At 43.1% G+C, this 20,390-nt stretch overlaps 1 protein-coding gene across 2 annotated transcripts; it reads left to right on the top strand.

Moving 5' to 3' along the window:
• Positions 1 to 1,781: 1,781 nt before the first annotated feature.
• Positions 1,782 to 20,390, top strand: LOC129831292 (CCR4-NOT transcription complex subunit 3-like). Of its 2 annotated transcripts, none has more exons than XM_055894551.1 (18): positions 1,782 to 1,945; positions 4,056 to 4,118; positions 4,701 to 4,768; positions 8,069 to 8,143; positions 8,534 to 8,623; positions 12,597 to 12,725; positions 13,283 to 13,378; positions 13,702 to 13,921; positions 14,452 to 14,633; positions 15,000 to 15,056; positions 15,211 to 16,168; positions 16,383 to 16,488; positions 16,621 to 16,759; positions 16,898 to 16,994; positions 17,506 to 17,707; positions 17,952 to 18,084; positions 18,265 to 18,390; positions 18,679 to 20,390. In XM_055894551.1, the coding sequence occupies exons 2-18, from the start codon at positions 4,094 to 4,096 to the stop codon at positions 18,775 to 18,777; spliced, it is 2,802 nt and encodes a 933-aa protein (XP_055750526.1). In that variant the 5' UTR covers positions 1,782 to 1,945; positions 4,056 to 4,093; the 3' UTR covers positions 18,778 to 20,390. The 2 variants fall into 2 exon arrangements, with proteins under 2 accessions (XP_055750526.1, XP_055750525.1); XM_055894550.1 differs by having other exon boundaries at positions 15,160 to 16,168.

Raw genomic sequence — 20,390 nt, 5'->3', positions numbered from 1 at the left:
TGGAAAAGGGGTAATAGAACATTTCTATTACGTGTTCCCAAATGGGTTAAGGCTTGAATCGGTCGGTCTTTAATTTCACAGTGCCTCCCAGTAGGGTTGGGAAAAAAAGACAATGCCAGCCCAGAGTTCTATTCAGTGAGTTTTGATAACTACACTGAACAAAAAATATAAACGCAACATGTAAAGGGTTGGTCGCATGTTTCATGAGTTGAAATAAAAGATCCCAGAAATGTTTCCTATGCACAAAAATGTGCACCTTGTGCTGGGGACAATAAAAGGCCACTCTAAAATGTGCAGTTTTGTCACACAACACAATGCCATAGCTGTCAAGTTTTGAGGGAGTGATCAATTGACATGCTGACTGCAGGAATGTCCACCAGAGCTGCTGCCAGAGAATTTAATGATTTTCTCAACCATAAGCCGCCTCAAGTCATTTTTGAGAATTTGGCAGTATGTCCAACCGGCCTCATAACCACAGACCACGTGTATGGCGTCGTGTGGGCGAGCGGTTTAGTGATGTCAACGTTGTGAACAGAGTGCCCCATGGTGGCGGTATGCGCAGGCATAAGCTACAGACAACGAACACAATTGCATTTTATCGATGGCAATTTGAATGCACAGAGATACCGTGACAAGATCCTGAGGCCCATTGTTGTGCCATTCGTTCCCCGCCATCACCTCAGGTTTCAGCATGAAAGTGCACGGCCCAATGTCGCATGGCTCTCGTCCACAATTCCTGGAAGCTGAAAATGTTCCAATTCTTCCATGGCCAGCATACTCACCAGACATGTCACCCATTGAGCATGTTTAAGATGATATGGATAGACATGTATGACAGCTTATTCCAGTTCCTGCCAATATCCAGCAAGTTCGCACATCCGTTGAAGAGTGGGACAAAATTCCACAGGCCACAATCAACAGCCTGATCAACTTTATGCGAAGGAGATGTGTCACGCTGAATGAGGCAAATGGTAAATACTGACTGGTTTTCTGGTCTACAAATGGTAAATACTGACTGGTTTTCTGGTCTACGCCCCTAGCTTTTTTTAAGGTATGCATATCCGTATTCCCAGTAATGTGAAATCTATAGATTAGGGCCTAATGAATTTATTTCAATTGACTGATTTCCTTATATGAACTGTAACTCAGTAAAATCTTTGAAATTGTTGCATTTATATTTTTGTTAAGTGTATATATTGTAAATAAGAATTTGTTCTTAACTGTCTTGCCTAGTTAAATAAAGGTACTTTTTTAAAATTTTAGTTAAGATGTTGTCATCAATCTAATTTCAGTCAAATGTATTTGTCACATGCGCCGAATACAACAGGTGTAGTAGACCTTAAAGTGAAATGCTTACTTACAAGCCCTTAACCAACAATGCAGTTTTAACAATGTAGGCCATTTGATTAATGAAAGACAGCATTTCATTATTTCGTATTGCACTGCAATTAATAATATACATGTCAGTCTACACTTGGACTATTACAGCTCATATTATCAATAGGTTTTCTGTCAGCTCAGTTTACTATCATGTTGTTTTCTTGACATTTTCTGGTCAGTGGTTAGGGACAGGAACCAAAACATGAAGGGGGTGAGGTGTTCTGAGAACTCATGTTTACCTTTCACCTTTCAAAGTTAACCAATCATTGTGCGACTTGTGCGGAAGTGGGAAACCTGTCCCTCCAGACTCCAGAGTGACAGGCAGTCTAGCCAATGGAAGGCGTAGAATTAGGGTGAGGATCGAATCGCTTGCAAGGGAGGCGGTCCTCCAGTCCATCAGTGCAACAGCAGAGGAGGTGTTCCTGGTAGCCATCTTGGATGTGCGGAGTGATTGTTTGGCGAAAATAATTAATATAATTTTGAAAAATAGCGTGAGGACTTAGGCAAATACGATTTAAAAGAGTGGTGTCAACTAAGAACAGAAAAGATAAATCGGAAAATCCAGGTAAATAAATTGTACGCTAAAACAGATCTAGTTATGTGCCATTATCTTCTCCCTTCCAATGTCTCACTAATATCTTAGCTGGTGGTTATCCACTAGCTGGCTATCAGCTACAGAGCCAAATTGACATGGGTTCGCCTGATATATTTTCCAAGGAAATTCATACATTTTGCTATAATGCACGGCAATTATGTAGCCGACAAGTTCTTGTTACTCAGGTGTTGAAGTGGTATACTTGTTTGCTTGTCTCTGACAAATAGAAACAGCTTATAAAGTCATTAGCTATGTTGCTTGTAAACATTTAATGTTTCTTTATTACTGCTCACTTTTTAATTAGCGATCGTTGCCCCCAAGCCAGATATGGAGACTAGTCTAGCTGGCTTGCTGGATCTGTTGAGAAAGTCTAGTGTCGGTAACATTTGTTAAATACATGGTCAAAACTCACTGGCTGAAGTGATGGTAAAATGACCTTATCAAACGGTGGTTGCGTGGACGTGAAAAATTGTTGCAAAAAGTATTAAGTGATGCTCAGCGAGTAACCTGCCATGCGCGTTACATTGTGGAATTCACGTGAACCGTCAATGTCAAATTATCCAGACCAGACTGCACTCAGTGGCTACAATGTTTCAAGTTTTCATGTAGGCAGGCTAGCAAGTTACATCAGTTAGCTGCAATCTACTACCACTTGTGATATTTACTCTTGTATTATAGTATTAATTGACAGAAAAAATACTTTAGCTAACATTTTAGTTAACATTTTCCAGTGGTGGAAAGTACCCAATTGTCATACTTGAGTAAAAATAAAGATACCCTAATAAAAAATGACTCAAGTAAAAGTCACCCAGTAAAATACTACTTGAGTAAAAGTCTCAGAGTATTTGGTTTTGAATATACTTAAGTAACAAAAGTAAATATAGAAGTACAGACGAACACATTTTCATTTTTTATTTATTTACAGATAGCCAGAGGCTCATCCTTTACAAATTAAGCATGTGTTTAGTGAGTCAGTAGGGTTGACCAGGGATGTTCTCTTGATAAGTGTGTGAATTTTACAATTTTCCTGTTCGGCTAAGCATTCAAAACGAGTACTTTTGGGTGTCAGGGAAAATGTATGGAGTAAAAAGTCAAAGTAAAAATTGTCAAGAATATAAATAGTGAAGTACAGATACCACAAAAATACTTAAGTAAACATACTTTCAAGTACTACTTAAGTACTTTACACCACTGACATTTTCTCAAGAAACATGGTTAATGTTTATTTATGTTGAGACATTGAGTATTTAAAAGATTTCTAAATTCAAAACTTCAGGCTAGTTCTTTACAGTACTTTAAATATCAATGTTTCTCTTATGCCCCCCTTGAAAAGTCACTTTCCCAGAATGGTCAGAAATGCCTTGTTGAATGAATCATGTCTAAACCCAATTACATGCACCATTCTACCAGGAATTTACTGTGTGTGTGAGAGGTCAACAAGTCAGACTGTCAACTATGGTCTATCCACTACTCCTTAATAACTATAAGAAACTTTATGATACAATGTATTTTTTTTAATTGAACCTTTATTTAACTAACCTTTAAGTATTTAACTAATGTAATGGTGATGCCTCCAGGGTAGTAAATTATTGAGCTGAGTATGTCTCGTTCAAAATGCTTTTTAATGTCATTAGCTTGAGATGAAAGTGTAATACTGTACCATTTAGAAATGAATCCAAACTTTTTTCTGCGTGCTGGCAGTTTTGAAGTGGTAGCCTAATGTGAAAACCATGTAGCTGCACCATGCATGCTCTCACGATACATCTTCATCACATCGAGCTGTGACAAACATTCTCCCCAGGTGGAAAGCTGGGTTGTATTCATTAGGCATCAAGTGGTAGAAAGCGAAATGAAACAGGCAGCAACTACCTGAACATGTCCAATAACAAACGCTCGTTTTCATTTTCTGTTGCTAAACATTTTGCTATGATGTGCCTGTGCTGTAATGAATACAACCCAGGGTTTCACACTGCTGACTTCACTGGACTTGGCTGCCGAGCTAAAATGCTATGAAAAAGTAATGTAGCGTAAAAAGGTTGCCAGAGATTACGGTTATCACACCTGTTATTTTCCTCTACAGTGAAAGAAGGCATGAAGACAGCATCCTAGTCAACAGTCATGGCTGATAAAAGGAAACTTCAAGGTGAGGTTACCAAATGGTCGACCAGATGGTACCCCTGCCAATGATCCACAACCCAGTCCATCACTATATTCCCTCCCTTTTCTCTATGAAGCATGTCTATCCAACAGATGGAATGTCACTTAATTTCTCTATCCATTCATGATGTAGAGATTGTCAAATTGTCCTGCACGGAATATGATCGCAATAAGAGAAGTGCTGCACTCTATTACTGAAAAGGGTTGTGACCTGTGAAACCAAAAATAAGAAGCCAGAAGCCAGGCTTGTGCAAGGCTGCACAAGGCCAAAGTCAGACTTAGTCTGCAGAGACAACCTTCTTAAATTAAGACTATATACCATACCCTGTTGCCAGTGCCCGTGGTGTTGCATTTTTAAACAGGTTTGTGGTGACACATTTAGGTTTTACTGCATGTATCTTTGATAAGGCTGCCAGCCACAGTTGTAAAAGCAGTGCTGCTTATGGGGAGAGGGAGAGCTCCGCATTTTGACTTTACATTATTCATCCTGATGTGATGCGTGTTGAAGGATTTTTTTTAAACCACGGCTCTTTCCAAAACATCCCTGTTATTCTATGCCCTTCCCCAGGTGAAATAGATCGATGTTTGAAAAAAGTAACAGAAGGCGTGGAACAGTTTGAAGACATTTGGCAAAAGGTAACATGCAGGGAGGGTGGTGGTTCGTACAGCTTGAAATCAAAATGGATTAAATGTATGTTTTTTTTTCTCACCCTGTCTACACACAATACCCCATAATGACAAAGTGAAAGTGTGTTTTATTTGCACATTTATTGAAAATTAAATACAGAAATATACATTTACGTAAGTATTCACACCCCTCAGTCAATACTTTGTAGAAGCACCTTTGGCAGCGATTACAGCTGTGAGTCTTTCTGGGTAAGTCTCTAAGAGCTTTCCACACCTGGATTGTGCAACATTTGCCCATTTATTATTTTCAAAATTCTTCAGGCTCTGTCAAATCGGTTGATGATCATTGCTAGACAATCATTTTCAGGTCTTGCCATAGATTTAAGTAAATGCTGTAACTCGCCCACCCCGGAACATTCACTGTCTTCTTGGTAAGCGACTCCAGTGTATATTTGGCCTTGTGTTTTAGGTTATTGTCCTGCTAAAAGGTGAATTAATCTCCCAGTGTCTGGTGGTAAGCAGACTGACCTACATTTGAAGTCGGAAGTTTACATGCACTTACGTTGGAGTCATTAAAACTTGTTTTTCAACAACTCCACAAATTTGTTGTTAACAAACTTTAGTTTTGGCAAGTCGGTTAGGACATCTACTTTGTGCATGACAAGTAATTTTTCCAACAATTGTTTACAGACAGATTATTTCACTTATAATTCACTGTATCACAATTCCAGTGGGTCAGAAGTTTACATACACTAAGTTGACTGTGCCGTTAAACGGCGTGGAAAATTCCAGAAAATGATGTCATGGCTTTAGAAGCTTCTGTCAAATTATGTCAAGTAGCCTGAGTCAATCGGAGGTGTACCTGTGGATGTATTCCAAGGCCTACCTTCAAACTCAGTGCCTCTTTGCTTGACATCATGGGAAAATCTAAAGAAATCAGCCAAAAAATTGTAGACCTCCACAAGTCTGGTTCATCCTTGGGAGAAATTTCCAAACGCCTGAAGGTACTACTTTCATCTGTACAAACAATAGTACGCAAGTATAAACACCATGGGACCACGCAGCCGCCATATCGCTCAGGAAGGAGACGTGTTCTGTCTCCTAGAGATGAACGTACTTTGGTGTGAAAAGTACAAATCAATCCCAGGACAACAGCAAAGGACCTTGTGAAGATGCTGGAGGAAACAGGTACAAAAGTATCTATATCCACAGTAAAACGAGTCCTATATCGACATAACCTGAAAGGCCGCTCAGCAAGGAAGAAGCCACTGCTCCAAAACCGCCATAAAAAAGCCAGACTACGGTTTGCAACTGCACATGGGGACAAAGATTGTACTTTTTGAAGAAATGTCCTCTGGTCTGATGAAACAAAAATAGAACTGTTTGGCCACAATGACCATCGTTATGTTTGGAGGAAAAAGGGGGTGCTTGCCTACAAACCTGACTCAGTTACACCAGCTCTGTCAGGAGGAATAGGCTAAAATTCCCCCAAATTATTGTGGGAAGCTTGTGGAAGGCTACCCGAAACGTTTGACAGTAAGTAAATTGTTTAAAAGGCAATGCTACCAAATACTAATTGAGTGTGTAAACTTCTGACCCACTGGGAATGTGATGAAAGATATAAAAGAGTAAATAAATCATTCTTTCTTGTATTATTCTGACATTTCACATTCTTAAAATAAGGTAGTGATCCTAACTGACCGAGGACAGGGAATTTTTACTAAGATTTAAATGTCAGGAATTGTGAAAAACTGAGTTTAAATTTATTTGGCTAAGGTGTATGTAAACTTCCGACTTCAACTGTATGTTTTCCTCTAGAAATTTGCTTGTGCTTCTCTCCATTCCTTTTCTTTTTTATCCTGAAAAACTCCTCAGTTCTTAACGATTACAAGCATACCCATAACGTGATGCAGCCACCACTAAGCTTGAAAATATAGAGTGGTACTCAGTAATGTGTTGTATTTATCCCAAACATAACACTTTGTATTCAGGACCAAAAGTTAATTGCTTTACACATTTTTTTGCAGTATTACTTTAGTGGCTTGTTGCAAACAGGATGCATGTTTTGAAGAAAAAAATATTCTGTACATGCTTCCATTTCACTCTGTCAATTAGGTTAGTATTGTGGAGTAACTACAATGTTCTTGATCCATCCTAAGTTTTCTCCTTTCACAGCCATTAAACTCTATAACTGTTTTAAAGTCACCATTGGCCACATGGTGAAATCTCTGCGCGGCTTCCTTCCTCTACGGAAAACGAGTTAGGAAGGACGCCGGTATCTTTGTAGTGACTGGGTGTATTGATACACCATCCGAGGTGAAATAACTTCACCTTGCTCAAAGGGATATTCAATATCTGCTTTTCCCCCCTTACCCATCTTCCAATAGATGCCCTAATTTGCGAGGCATTGGAAAACCTCTGAGGTTTGTGGTTGAATCTGTGGTTGAAATTCACTACTTGACTGAGGGACCTTACAGATAAGATGTGTGGGGTACAGAGATGAGGTAGTCATTCAAAAAATCCTGTTAAACACTATTATCGCACACAAACTAAGTCCATGCAACCTATTGTGACTTGTTAAGCACATTTTTACTCCTGAACTTATTTAGGCTTGCCACAACAGAAGGGGTTGAATACTTAGACTCAAGACATTTCAGCTTTTCATTTTTAATTCATTTGTAAAAAATGATGGGGTATTGTGTGTAGGCCAATTTTAATCCTTTTTAAAATTCAGGCTGTAGCACAACAAAATGTGGAAAAAGTCAAGGGGGGTGTGAATACTTTCTGAAGGCACTGTATGCAAGTTCAGTGCTACCGCCCTAACACTGGTTGTTGGAACGTTTTGTGCTGACCTTAGGAAGGTCCACCAAAATGATTCACGTGTAACATCCGTTGGGTAAGCAGGGGTCTTCGATACGGCATCACACGTTGATTGGTGGGGTTGTAGCCTTTCCTATTCACGGCCGTGGGGATGGAGAGGAGACCCATTGTTCGTGTGTTCCGCACAGCCGAAGAAGAACAAGGTTTAAAGGCACACGCCTGAGTTTGTGTTTCGGCCCATTGGCACTTGGTTCTGTTGAAAGTTGAGGGATGAAACTGGAGGGGAATGTAGGCCAATCACTCAAATTTCTAGGCGGAGGCTGAGCTACGGTTGCTAGGACTGACAGTCCATGATACGCTAGTTTTAGACGTATTTTGAAGCTATAGGCTACATGGTTTACGTTGTTTACTAAGACTATATGCAACATGTTTGGGAAAAGATACTGATTGTCTGAGTGTACTCTATGACTGTACCCCTCCAAACCACAGCTTCACAATGCAGCCAACGCTAACCAGAAGGAGAAGTATGAAGCCGACCTCAAGAAAGAGATTAAAAAACTACAGGTGGGACACCGACAACCCTATGACTCTTAACTGTTATGTGGCTTGAGGGCACATGGTTTTGCGATGTTCCTCAAATGTTTGTTTACTAGTGTTATATGGTTACGCCTGACCACAGGTAGGGGGGTTTGTACACATGCGAGAGGGCATCTATGTGCTGATGATTAAATATGAGGGTCAGCTATCCTTAAAACCAAGTGAAAGTGTCTGTGTGTGCATTTTTGTTTGTTTCTTAACTTGGCCATGTGGACATATCCTACCCCAAGCCAAGCTTGCTTACGTGTGTGCGTGTCAACCATACTTGACTTCAGGGCAAGCCACCGCATGCCTTCACTAAGAGAACTTATCTCTTTCTTTCTCCATTTGTTCCTCTCCTTCACCTTCATCCCCCAGCGTCTTCGAGACCAGATCAAGACGTGGGTGGCCTCCAACGAGATTAAAGACAAAAGGCAGCTAGTGGAGAATCGCAAACTGATTGAGACGGTGAGTGTGTGGAACACGTTCATTAGCGGCGTACTGACGAAACAATTGGTATAAAACACCTGTGGTTAGCAGGGCTTACCAAGCCACATAGTGCACTGAGGTTATTCAGACAGCTTCAACAACAGCACCTGCTAACACAATGAGATGGATGGGTCATCTTAGCCTATGGATCTTAATAGGGTTTTTATCGAGGGTCTCGTATCTAAGTGTGAGCATCTGTGTGATTTTGGTTGACCTGAAACATGGTGCTACCAAGCCAAAGATACATGGGATAATGGTGAAAAGGACACTTGGAATATCAAGACTCTTGATGCGACTTTTGTATTGTGGTGATTGGCCAATACAAATGCAGAAACAAACAATGGTGACTTTTGCTAATATTATCTTTGTTAGTATTCATGTCAAAGTATTCATTGTGAATACCATTATCTCTGTTAGCAGTAAGGTTTAAATCAGGTGTAGGCAACTAGATTCAGCCGGGGGAGTTTTGTTGGAGCTGATTGGCGTGAGGGGGCAGAACATAATTTGTACACTGCAAATTGACCACAACTAAGCCCGAAAATATTTAAAAATAACAATTATTTCATACCTTGATTACATTGCGACATGATCACATATCTCTTTTTTTTTGTGGCAATACAGATTTAGTTAATGTAACAACATTTTTGCTTTGCCGGGCCAGATAAAAATCACTCACTAGCCAAAACCGCCTGCTGCAGACCCCTGGTCTATATTGAGTCTACTGCAGTTCTTTAATCATCTGCTTTTCACACCTGTGGCACTGTTCTTACCTAAGGACAATTAGAATGTATGCCAAACAAAAACCATTGGTTTCCAAGTTTAACAAAGCATACACCTCTATGCACAAGGACTACTTCGAACAATTTCCACTGAAAAATGTATAAACTAATTTAGTGGAAGAGTCAGGATGCCAACTTTGATAATGGATTCACCGTTAAAATCTCAGGTTTCTATGCGACCAATTTTTCTAAAATCTCATAAATATCTGCTCCGAATTAAAATGAAAATATGTCTGCAGAAAGAATGGAGTGTCAGCTATGGCATGGTATCTTGAGTTTTGAAAAATCGATTTTTGTTATTGAACTACAGTAAGTGAAATGGCTTTACACCCGGCAATGGAATTACATCATAGGTCCCTGATCTGTACGACACGGAAATGCATAATTATGGATATTCTCATGTTTCACAAGTTTGGACATCGCAGCAGAGCACAGTGCAGTAGAGCAGAGTTCAGTACAATATACTGTACACTACTTTTCTTTACTGTACTTATTGTACTGTACTCGCTGTACTATACTGTCCAAACTTGTGAAACGTGCGTCTTTGATAGGTTCAGATTTGGTCCGGTCCGTCTGTAGATGTCAAGGCTAGGGTGGACTGATCAAATTTCAAATACTTTTCAATGCTCATGGACACCCAGTGTTGGTCGGCGCTCAGTGGGTGAGGATGCTGGTTAAAGTAAATGGAAAGAGGGGGGCTTATGGGTAGGTGTCAGTAAGAGCTGGGATAGGTGACTTTAAGCTGCAGAGTGAGAGAGAGAGAGGGTGAGGAGTTGTCCAGAGTTAGACTGTTTTAACACTCTTGGTTTGACCACCAAACAGAAAGACAAAGAAAACCGTTATGAGCTGAACATAACAATTCCGTTACTGATTTTGGGGTAATTCCGTTACCAAGTTTTAACCACTTAATTCAGAAACAATTGATATCAGTAAAATCACTTTAACGAATAATTGGTAGGTCTACCATTACTTGTTACTTCTGTGAACTTTCATTATCCTCCCGCATGGGAAGGAATATTAGAAAATATCTTAAAGAAATGTGAGTTTTTGGTAACTGAATTAAAAGGCACCAGGCAATATTTCTTAAACTTACAGAAGCCTAACAAGTGTTGATATTAGTTGGCAAGGGTCTTTACTTCAACATTGTGTTATCATTTGTAATACCTTTTAAGACTTTCTGGTAGATATTTTCTAAGAGCCCTTTTCCATCTGTTTATCCAGAAATCAAAGCCTTTACTTATTCCAAATTTGTAAGTTGGAAAATGGTTAAAATGTATCTATGCCTTCATTTCCCCAAAATATAGACTCTTGGCTTTCATTTGACACCCAATTTAATATGCTCCTATACAGGGTTGGGGTCAATTTAATTTTAATTCCCGTCAATTCAGAAAGTAAACACATGCAATTTGAAATGTTCCTAATTGAAATGTATTGAAGAGAATTGGAATTTCAGTGTACTTCCTGAATTGACTCCAACCCTGCTATGAATTTCACATTGGTGCTCATGGGTCCTTTGACGAAAATGCATCGAAGCATAATGTGCTTCCATTTTATTGCTGTCCCCCCCCCAGGCTGGCGCTCAACTTCTAGACTCGGACAATATCGGCGTTGCTTTAACAAGGGACGAAAACTAAACTGATCATTGTTAGTGAAATCTATGGCATCACCATAGCCCAACGTATGGTCCGCAGATATGAGTAACAAAGGAAGTTGCTCCATAGCACTTATTGAAGACTGATTGTCTTGTTCGTCCCTCAGTATTTGAGATGTATTGTAGTTTTGAGGTTAGGGTCCTAGGAACTTAGGATAATTTGGCGACACCTGGCAGCTTGCCACTTTGTCTGTGTTCCAAATGGCATTAGGGTACAGTTTAGGACGCAGCGTTTAGGTTTCAGGTCCGCAGAACCCTACACTGATCAAGGATTCAGCAGTCCACGCCAGTGCTGAGGCAGAATAAAAACCCCAGCGGAGACTCCATCCACAAACACGACCCCCCCCTCTCAGGAGAACAATTAGCCACATCAGCACTAAAAAGCATTTAGCATATACTCACCGCTCTGCTAAGCATTCACAGGCTTCATGCCAGGGCTTTAATTTAGCTTCTTGTTATGCTGTTAACAGATTAACACAGGGGGACTATCAATCTTATGTACAAAGGTGCTGCTGGGATGCTCGTGTGGACGACGCATATTACTACACTTACAGGGGCAGCTGACTTCTAGGGCAATGCATTGAAACAGTGTTGCGCGTTAAAAAAAAAAGACGCTGCATAGTCAATCCGACATCTGTATTGGCCGTGCAGCATTCGCAGGGATAAGGCCTCTGCAGAAGTCAGGGCATTCATACTTCTTGCGCTTCACGGAGCAGAGCTGTTGTCAAGGAAGTGAGTTTGTGTTTATACAGGACCGACCGTCCCCCACCGACCGTCAACCAATCCTGTCAATGCGGAGCTATACGGAGCCCTCTGTATTGTTAAAAGAATTCGGGAGGCGCATGGTGATGCGGTACGGAGCTCGATTTGGCCTCCGCATGCCTCTAGAGGCTCCGCGATTGCGTCACACCCTCCGTAGGGAGCCACTGACCACATCTTTGGATCAAGCATCAATTGGCTTTTAGGCTGGGTTTACACGCCTCCAAGCATTCTCCTCTGGCATGCATCAAAATCTCGGTGAACTCTGTTGCGTGTGGAAGTCAGAGGTTGTGGAGTCTCTACTGAGAACACCTAGGAGAGCGTAGACAGCGTTACTAGTCAAGGAAGCACACACAGGTGTCTCAACTTAGTAATCACTGGCCTGATTGGGAGATGTGTACACCTGCAACAGTCATCCTGAACCGTTATATTGGATGGCTTTAATTGGTGAGGTCTCAATCTCCACCAACAGTGCCCAGCAGGTACACGTTCAGTAGGTCTGAAAAGGCGAGGTATTATCTGAACTTGACCAATTAAAAAAAAAAAAAAAAAAAAAACACTCCCTTTCATTTACCGCTAAAAAACTTTTTTGAAATGTTTTGCTATGGCGCGTCCTAATGCCCTTATATGACCCTTCATTGATTGGCAGCTAGTCCAATGATTTGACATGAGCAGTTGGCTCTGGCATAGCTAGCATATGGTCAAAAGAGAACCTGTCATCTGTAGTGATTTATAAACCAATTCCTGCTCTCTCCCCTTTTAGCAAATGGAGCGGTTCAAGATCGTGGAGCGAGAGACCAAGACGAAGGCGTACTCGAAAGAGGGGCTGGGCCTGGCACAGAAGGTGGACCCGGCCCAAAGGGAGAAAGAGGAGGTCGGCAATTGGCTAACGGTGAGCACTACTTTTGATTGAAAACCTTTACCCCAAAGGGAATTTGTTTCACACATGAGCACATTTCAATAATGTGGTCTGATGACATGACAATAATGACTTAGCGATTTCGTCATGCATGCTAGGCCTTTCAAAGTAGATTGGGGGAAAAATGTGCATTTACTTTTGTTTCACTGCATAGTTTCTAGGGCTGGGACGATACCAGTATCGCACATTTTTTTCCATGGCAAAAATGAAAACACGAAGCAGACGGAAGTCTTTGGTCCTTTAAAAACCTGCTGTATGTAAAATATTGTGTGCTTTAGCTTGGAAAATTATGTTTGTTTCCAACATTAGGGCTGTTTTCGAAAGTTAATAACCGCTTCGTGTTTTGTTTCCTTGCCACGGTACTAAAGTGTATCGCAATACTGGTATCGTCCCAGTCCTAATAGTTTCACCTATGAAATAGGTTATTATGCAGTGTGGTCCATACAGATTGTGGTTGTGGTGTGATTATGGCTGTTGTGTTGGTGTAAATCATGAATGACCTCTTGTGTCTCTCCCCTGTCGCCCATCAGAATACAATAGACACTCTGAACATGCAGGTGGACCAGTTTGAGAGCGAAGTGGAGTCCCTCTCAGTCCAGACTCGAAAGAAGAAGGGCGACAAAGAGGTCAATAGTCTTTTTGCCGCGCCATATGGCTATCTTCTCTACTTCCTCTTTCTCTCCCTGTTTCCTTCCGTACTACTTGAATCTTTTCTCTTCAGATGCTGTCATTCTAACTCCAAATTCATCTCTTACCCTATATGTCTCTCTTTATTTTCTCGGCACGCTGCATTACCCAATGCACCAAATGTAAAGTAGGTACCATCTACTTTACCATCTATGTGTTCCACTTCCATGCCTCTACACATACATATAGTAGATTTGAGATGTGTTAGCCCAAACATACAGTGAGTTTTAAGCACGGACTTACACCCGCATCTCTGCTATAGAAACAGGACCGCATCGAAGAGCTGAAGTGCTTCATCGAGAAGCACCGGTACCACATCCGGATGCTGGAGACCATCCTGCGCATGCTGGACAACGACACCTTGCCGGTGGACTCCATCCGCAAGATCAAGGACGACGTGGAGTACTACATGGACTCGTCGCAGGACCCCGACTTCGAGGAGAACGAGTTCCTCTACGACGACCTGGATCTGGAGGAGCTCCGTAAGTGCTGCTTCATCGTGGTGTTGTCGCGACACTCAGTATCGCGCTACTGATACGACAAAAGTATCACGGCAAGGAAACATAACAGGGAGCAGACTGAATTTCCTGAGGAAGCAATCCTGATGTAGGAAAGAGTCACCCAAAAGTCCCAACATGTGTTTATTTCCTACACTATAGCGCACATTGTTTTCCCTAAAGCCGGTTCTTAAAGAACCATGGCGTATCGGAAGTATCGATGCTGTGTCGAGACATCACTACTTGTGTGTTTATTCCTGAATATTGCGTTTGTACTGCGTATCTTAGACTGCATGTGGAGGATGTATAGCCTCAAATGGATGATAGCTTGGTTATTTAAAAAAAAAAATGGTGTGTAGATCAGCTTTGACATTGGAGATAGTGGCTTCTATCAATGTAATTGTCTGCATAGCTTGGTTATTACAATACTGTAAATTCTATCATTTCTGTTCCTGTTGTCTCTGTATAACTGCCCACTTAACTTTTTCCATGTGCAACTTTTTGTTTTTATGTAGCTACCTCTCCGTCTGTCTCCCCCCATCCATCTCTTGTCTCTCTAGCCGGGTCGCTGGTGGCCACGTCCCCGCCGGGCCAATCGCTCCTGGACGACGATCTCTTCCATCAGATCTCCAGCGGCACGCCTACCTCCACCACTTCCTCCTCGCCCATCCCTCCCTCGCCCGCAGCTTACACTACGGTGAGGGAACGCCCCGCTACTTCTCACTCTACAGCCTCCATTGTATCCCCTACTTGCTCTCCCATTCTTTAGAACCACCCACTCTCAGTCTGTAATTAGGTCTTGTGAATGTTCCTGGGTTGGAGTGGGTGCTCAGTGGTCCCTCGCTCTCAGATCAGAGGGGGTTTGGAGCAACGAGGATGAAAGCGAGAGGATTATGATGTTGACGTTTGATTTGAAGTTTGTGTTGAGCCTTAATATGAACAGCACTTGTATGAATTTTGGTACAAAACATAGCATGCGATTCAACATGTTTTGCGTTGAATTAGAACAGATGGTCGTGGCTGAGTGCTTATAGGAGGTATTTCTTTGTCCCCCCCCCCCCAGGAGAACTCTGAAGATGACAAGAAAAGGGGACGTTCGACAGACAGTGAAGTCGGTCAGGTAAGATGAATTCCGATGGGAACAGTGCTGTGTATGAGCCACTTGCATTGATTTGGGTCTATGGTCTTAAAAATCTCACAACTTTCCATCTATATATTTTCAGCTGTGCTGCACCAGGAGTGGTTTTGAAGTAATGCCTTTTATAACATTTCAGTCGCCTGTCAAGAACGGCAACCCCTCTTCGTCGTTGTCCTCCTCCTCCTCTTCATCCTCCTCCTCTTCATCCTCTGCCTCCTCGGGAGCCTCCTCATCCTCGCTGGCGACCATCGCCGGGGGTTGCCTGCCTGTCACTGGGGGCAACAGCCTCCTGGGCAACATGGGGGGTCTCCTCTCCAACTCTGGCAGCTACAGAGACGCTACCCAGCAACAGCAGCTGCAGCAGCATTACCAAACCCAGGCCAGAAACTCAGTCATCTCCTCCAACACACCCTCCAACTCCAACCCGTCGAACAACATCCTCCTCCCCAGCCCCTCCGCTTCCTCACCCGCCAACTCTAGCACGACCCTCCCCCCACTCACGCCCAACACCCAGTTGCATGCTCCGTCAAGGCCTTCACCGTCCTCCAGCTTGGGGCTCGGGTTGGGCTTGGGCCTTGGTAAAGGCGGCATTATAGGGTCACCGGCCGTCAGCCAGATGTCGGGCCTTGGCTTGTCGGGGATGCCGGCATCCCTAAACACCATGGCCGGGCTCCTGGCGGGCTCAACTTCGGCCCCCTACGCCACGGCAGCAGCAGGCTCCGGAACCATCGGAAGCCCCCTAGCAGGGAAAAGCGGCTGCAGTAGCAGCCCTAACTCCAGCACAGTGGGACCGGTGGGCGGGAACACTGTCGGCGACAGATCCACGGGCCTGTTGGGCTCTGCGCCCGGTGCAATTGGTGTCAGCGGTGGGATCCTCAGCCTAAGCGGCCTTGGCTCAGGGCAGTTGGCGGTCCAGGGCCTTCCCCTGGTGGCCCCCAGTCCCATAGGAGGCATGTCCCCTGGAAGCAGCCTGGGAGCCATAGGAAGCATTGGAGGGAACTCTGGTTCAGGTTCAAGCAGTAGCGTGGGCATGGGAGGAGGAAGCTCGTCAATCACAAGGCCACCCAGTGGACAGAAGCAGAATGGTAGCACTAGTAAGCTTGAATTACTATCCACTTATATTGTTGTTGATTGGTTGTATCCACCCATGCCCTTATTTGGGTATTTGTTTTGTTCCATAGTAGTTGTTCAACCCAGCATTGGGTTATACAGATAAGGTAGAGCAAACCAAATGTATATCACCTATCTATGTATTATCAGAGTTCTGATTCCGTTTGTAAGCCTCCCTCTCAATCTCCTCTGTCCCAGGTTATAGTGCTGTAGTAGCAGACAGCACACCTGATTCCGCCCTCAACAGTGCCAGCCAATTACAAAGCAGCCAGCCCTCGTCTTTGACCTCCACCACCAATCAGCCGTGAGTCAAATATAATAAAAAATGTCCTATAGTATCTTGGATTGTGACTCTCACTGTACAATGTGTATGGTCAGAATTAGTCAAACGTAAAAGCACATCAACCAATGTCTCTCCTCTCTCCCACCCTCCCAGTAAAGACAGTGGCCCCAGCCTCTTAGGGCCCATGACTCTTCCCACCAGCTCTCCCTCGCCCTCCTACAGCGAGAGTAAACTTCCAGGCAGCGGTATGCTCAACGGGCCACTCTCCTACACACAGACCTCTGAAAGCAAGGTGAGGGAAAACACAGGTAGCTTCATGTAGTAATTGCCTTGCCCTGAGCCATTACAGGGAGATCTTCTTGGGACTCAACCTGAAGCAAGATTTCCTGATCTCTCACCCAGTCGTTCTAACCTCTTTCCTCTCTTTCAGCCCCAGGAGCCTCTGAGCACTCTAAAGTCTATGGCAGAACGAGCGGCACTGGGCTCAGGAATGGAGGGAGAGATGCTCCCTCTGCACCTCACCACAGGTAAGCAACCGACTGGACGAGAAGGCTCAAAATTGGGCCATGGGGGATCCGTCTTGGAATGAGACCAGTTTGTATTTGTTATAGATCCCCATTAGCTGCTGACTTTCTGGTGTCCAGCAAAATAAAGGCAGTGTTATATACCATTTTAAAAACACTACAATACATTTCACAACACTTTGAGTGCCCTCAGACCACTACTCTACTACCACATATCTTCAACACAAAATCCTTGTGTGTGTGTATGTTATTTTGTGTGTATGCGTGTGCCTGTGCCTGTGTCTCTCTTCGCAGTCCCTGCTGTTTCATAAGATGTTTAAAAAATAAAATAAAATCTGATTCTACTGCTTGCATGTGTTACTTGTTGTGGAATAGAGTTCCATGTAGTGCTGTGAAAGCCTCCCATAGTCTTTTCCAGTGTATGTGACAATAAAGCAACTTTTTTGGGGGGGGGGGTTTTCACACCAGACTCTCCTTTTTATAACAATTTTTCCCCCTCTCTCTGTGGCTTCAGACATTTTCCCCAGCACTACATTGCCCCCGGGGCCTCCCTCGGCTCCCCAGCAGCCCTCGCTTTCAGAGGTCAGCATCCCCCCATCGCTGGGCGTGTGCCCACTCGGGCCTGTGCCCCTGTCCAAAGACCAGCTGTACCAGCAGGCCATGCAGGAATCGGCATGGACGCACATGCCTCACCCCTCCGACTCGGAGAGGATCAGGTACGAACCGAGCCGCAATCTGAAAAAGGTCTCCAGGGTTGAATCTCAAGTCTTCTTGCTTCCCTCTCACATTTTTCGCAAAGCGAGAGGACATGAGGTATCAAGGAAAATACTTTTGAGATTCACCCCAGGTCTACATTTGGGTAATTTCTTTATTATTGCTTTTGAGACTATAGGCGTGTAGATTTTTCCTCAGCATTACTCCATGTATTAATCCCCTATTGTGACTGTTTTGGTCCTCCAGGCAGTACCTGATGAGGAACCCATGTCCCACCCTGCCTTTCCACCACCAGGTGCCACCCCCCCACTCCGACTCTGTAGAGTTCTACCAGAGACTGTCCACAGAGACACTGTTCTTCATCTTCTACTACCTAGAGGTGTGTGTGCGTCTGACAAAACAAGCTTGACTGTGTGACTGAGACGCTGATCATTTCTATGGTTTTACTTTTGAAGATGGCGGTCTGCGTCTTTTCAATCTTCAGGCCCAAGCCATGTCATGTTTTGGATATGATTGTGCACTTAATAGTAACAGATTCCCTTCTGGGTTCTTTCCGCAGGGCACTAAGGCCCAGTATCTGGCAGCCAAGGCCTTGAAGAAGCAGTCGTGGCGGTTCCACACCAAGTACATGATGTGGTTCCAGAGGCACGAGGAGCCCAAGACCATCACAGATGAGTTTGAGCAGGTGAGTTTGGTGCCCCTCCACACACAGCTCCTTGGACCGCAACCTGGGTCGTGTTCATTTGGACACCAAACGGAAGAAAGCGGGTTGAAAATGGGAGCGATTACCTAGACTTGACCAATAATAAACACTTATTTTCATTTTCCGTTGCAAAATGTTTAAATGTTATCCGTTGCATGCTCCGTTAAAATGTAGTTTTCTTTGAAGATTGGTCAGAATTTTGTCTTTGTGATTTGTTGTTTTACTTTTTGTGCGCTAACATTACTGTGCTTTTCCCAATGTATTTTAAAGGGGACGTACATTTACTTTGACTACGAGAAGTGGGGACAACGGAAGAAGGAGGGATTCACGTTTGAGTACAGGTACCTTGAGGACCGAGACCTCCAGTGACATAAGGCAGAGGAGGAGAATGAAAGAAGGGTGGACTACCGTCGACATTCCTGGATTGAACTCAACACACTGGGAAGAGGAACGGATGCAGACGCCAGACTGAGCCAGTCTTAGCAGAGCATAATGCATTTGGAGCTTCTCCCTCTTTGCCCTGCGAAGCCACACCCCCTACAGTGATAAACCCCTCCCTCTTTCCCATAAGGCAGTTTTGATTTAGATTGAAGCTTTTTATCTCTTACCTGAACTGGATCCCTTTTTATATATATATATTTTATGTTTGGTTGATAACACACTCCTTTATTATTATTTTTACTCACCTACCACTCATTTGAGAGAACCAAAGATGATTGGTCAAATCTGTTTTAATTCCCAGCAGTATGGCAGTCCAATTTTAAAAAAGAAAAAGGAAAAAAAAGTGACAAGATGAAGCGAGAGGCCAATCAAATGAGCCCTTGGGGGATGGTGGGTCAGAGGGGGGTGGGTCCAAAGCCTAAAGCAGTTCACAGCAGTCCGAGGTCATTGCTGGGTTGTACACAAGCTAAAGACTAGAGGGGAAACGGTAGCATTTCCATGTTACAATAAGGGCTTTTTGGGGTGACTCCATGTTTTAGCCCTAATGAATAGACTCTTCATGGTCACCAGCCCACCCTAATGTTAAACTAATAGCTTCCTCTTGGGTACACCCAGCATTGACCAGACTGCCATAAAGACTGCTATAATAAAATATGGTAACCCAGCCCTCCTCCATCCCTCCATTCATTCTTATCCCAAGTTACAGCATTACGTTTATATTGCTGTGGTCAACAGCAACAGAAACCACACCAGCACTTAAGCGTCTCGTCTGTAGAGTATGTTTACAAGTGTTTTAACCCGAGAGGTGGGCTTTTACAATAAACTCGACCGCCCTAGTAATAACAATTCATTATTTTTGTTCCTGCCACTTTGATGATAATGTACAAATCAGTTGTGATTGCACTTCCAAAATTTACTTTAACCTCCAGGTAGATATTTCCTTTTCTCAGGAAGTGTTTGATGGATCATTGTGTGAGGAAATATACCAGTTCAGGAGCTCCATTGCAGCACAAAAACCCCACAGAGATCAGACCGACATCGCAGGCAATTTTTTGGTCCACCCCAATAGGGCTTTCTATCCCTTTTAATGGCCATTTGTTTAATTTCAGGCTTTAAAAAAATAAAAAAATAATAATATCCTCCAATGTTTGGAGTGCAATCTTAAATTTGTCATTTTCGTTTGCCTGTGTATGTCATCTCAGAGATGGAAAGCATTTCAATCCGAAAGTGAGACCCTGTTTTTTTTTTAAAGAAAATAACTTGTCAGGGTACCATTTACTGACAAGCCTGCTGTTTTTAATGTTACCTTTACCTATTTGGCAAGCGGAAGGGAAGTCATCCAGAGCTGACATGTGAATCTCTCCCCCTCTGAAAGGGTGTTGTATAGACTGTCCTTTTCATCCTTTTTGATTGTCGTCGTCGTCTTCTGGAAAGCATGATCAATGACACTTGCAAAGTGGAGCTGAGAAAATTAAGTAAATATGAAGCATAACCATGAATAAAGGATTGTAAAATATTAATAAAATAATTACTTTTCAGAA

Source organism: Salvelinus fontinalis, chromosome 32 (assembly GCF_029448725.1).
Source record: "Salvelinus fontinalis isolate EN_2023a chromosome 32, ASM2944872v1, whole genome shotgun sequence".
In the NCBI taxonomy this organism is placed as follows: Eukaryota; Metazoa; Chordata; class Actinopteri; order Salmoniformes; family Salmonidae; genus Salvelinus; species Salvelinus fontinalis.
The sequence above is the reverse complement of the archived record's forward strand: the minus strand, read 5'-3'. Positions and strand labels throughout refer to the sequence as shown.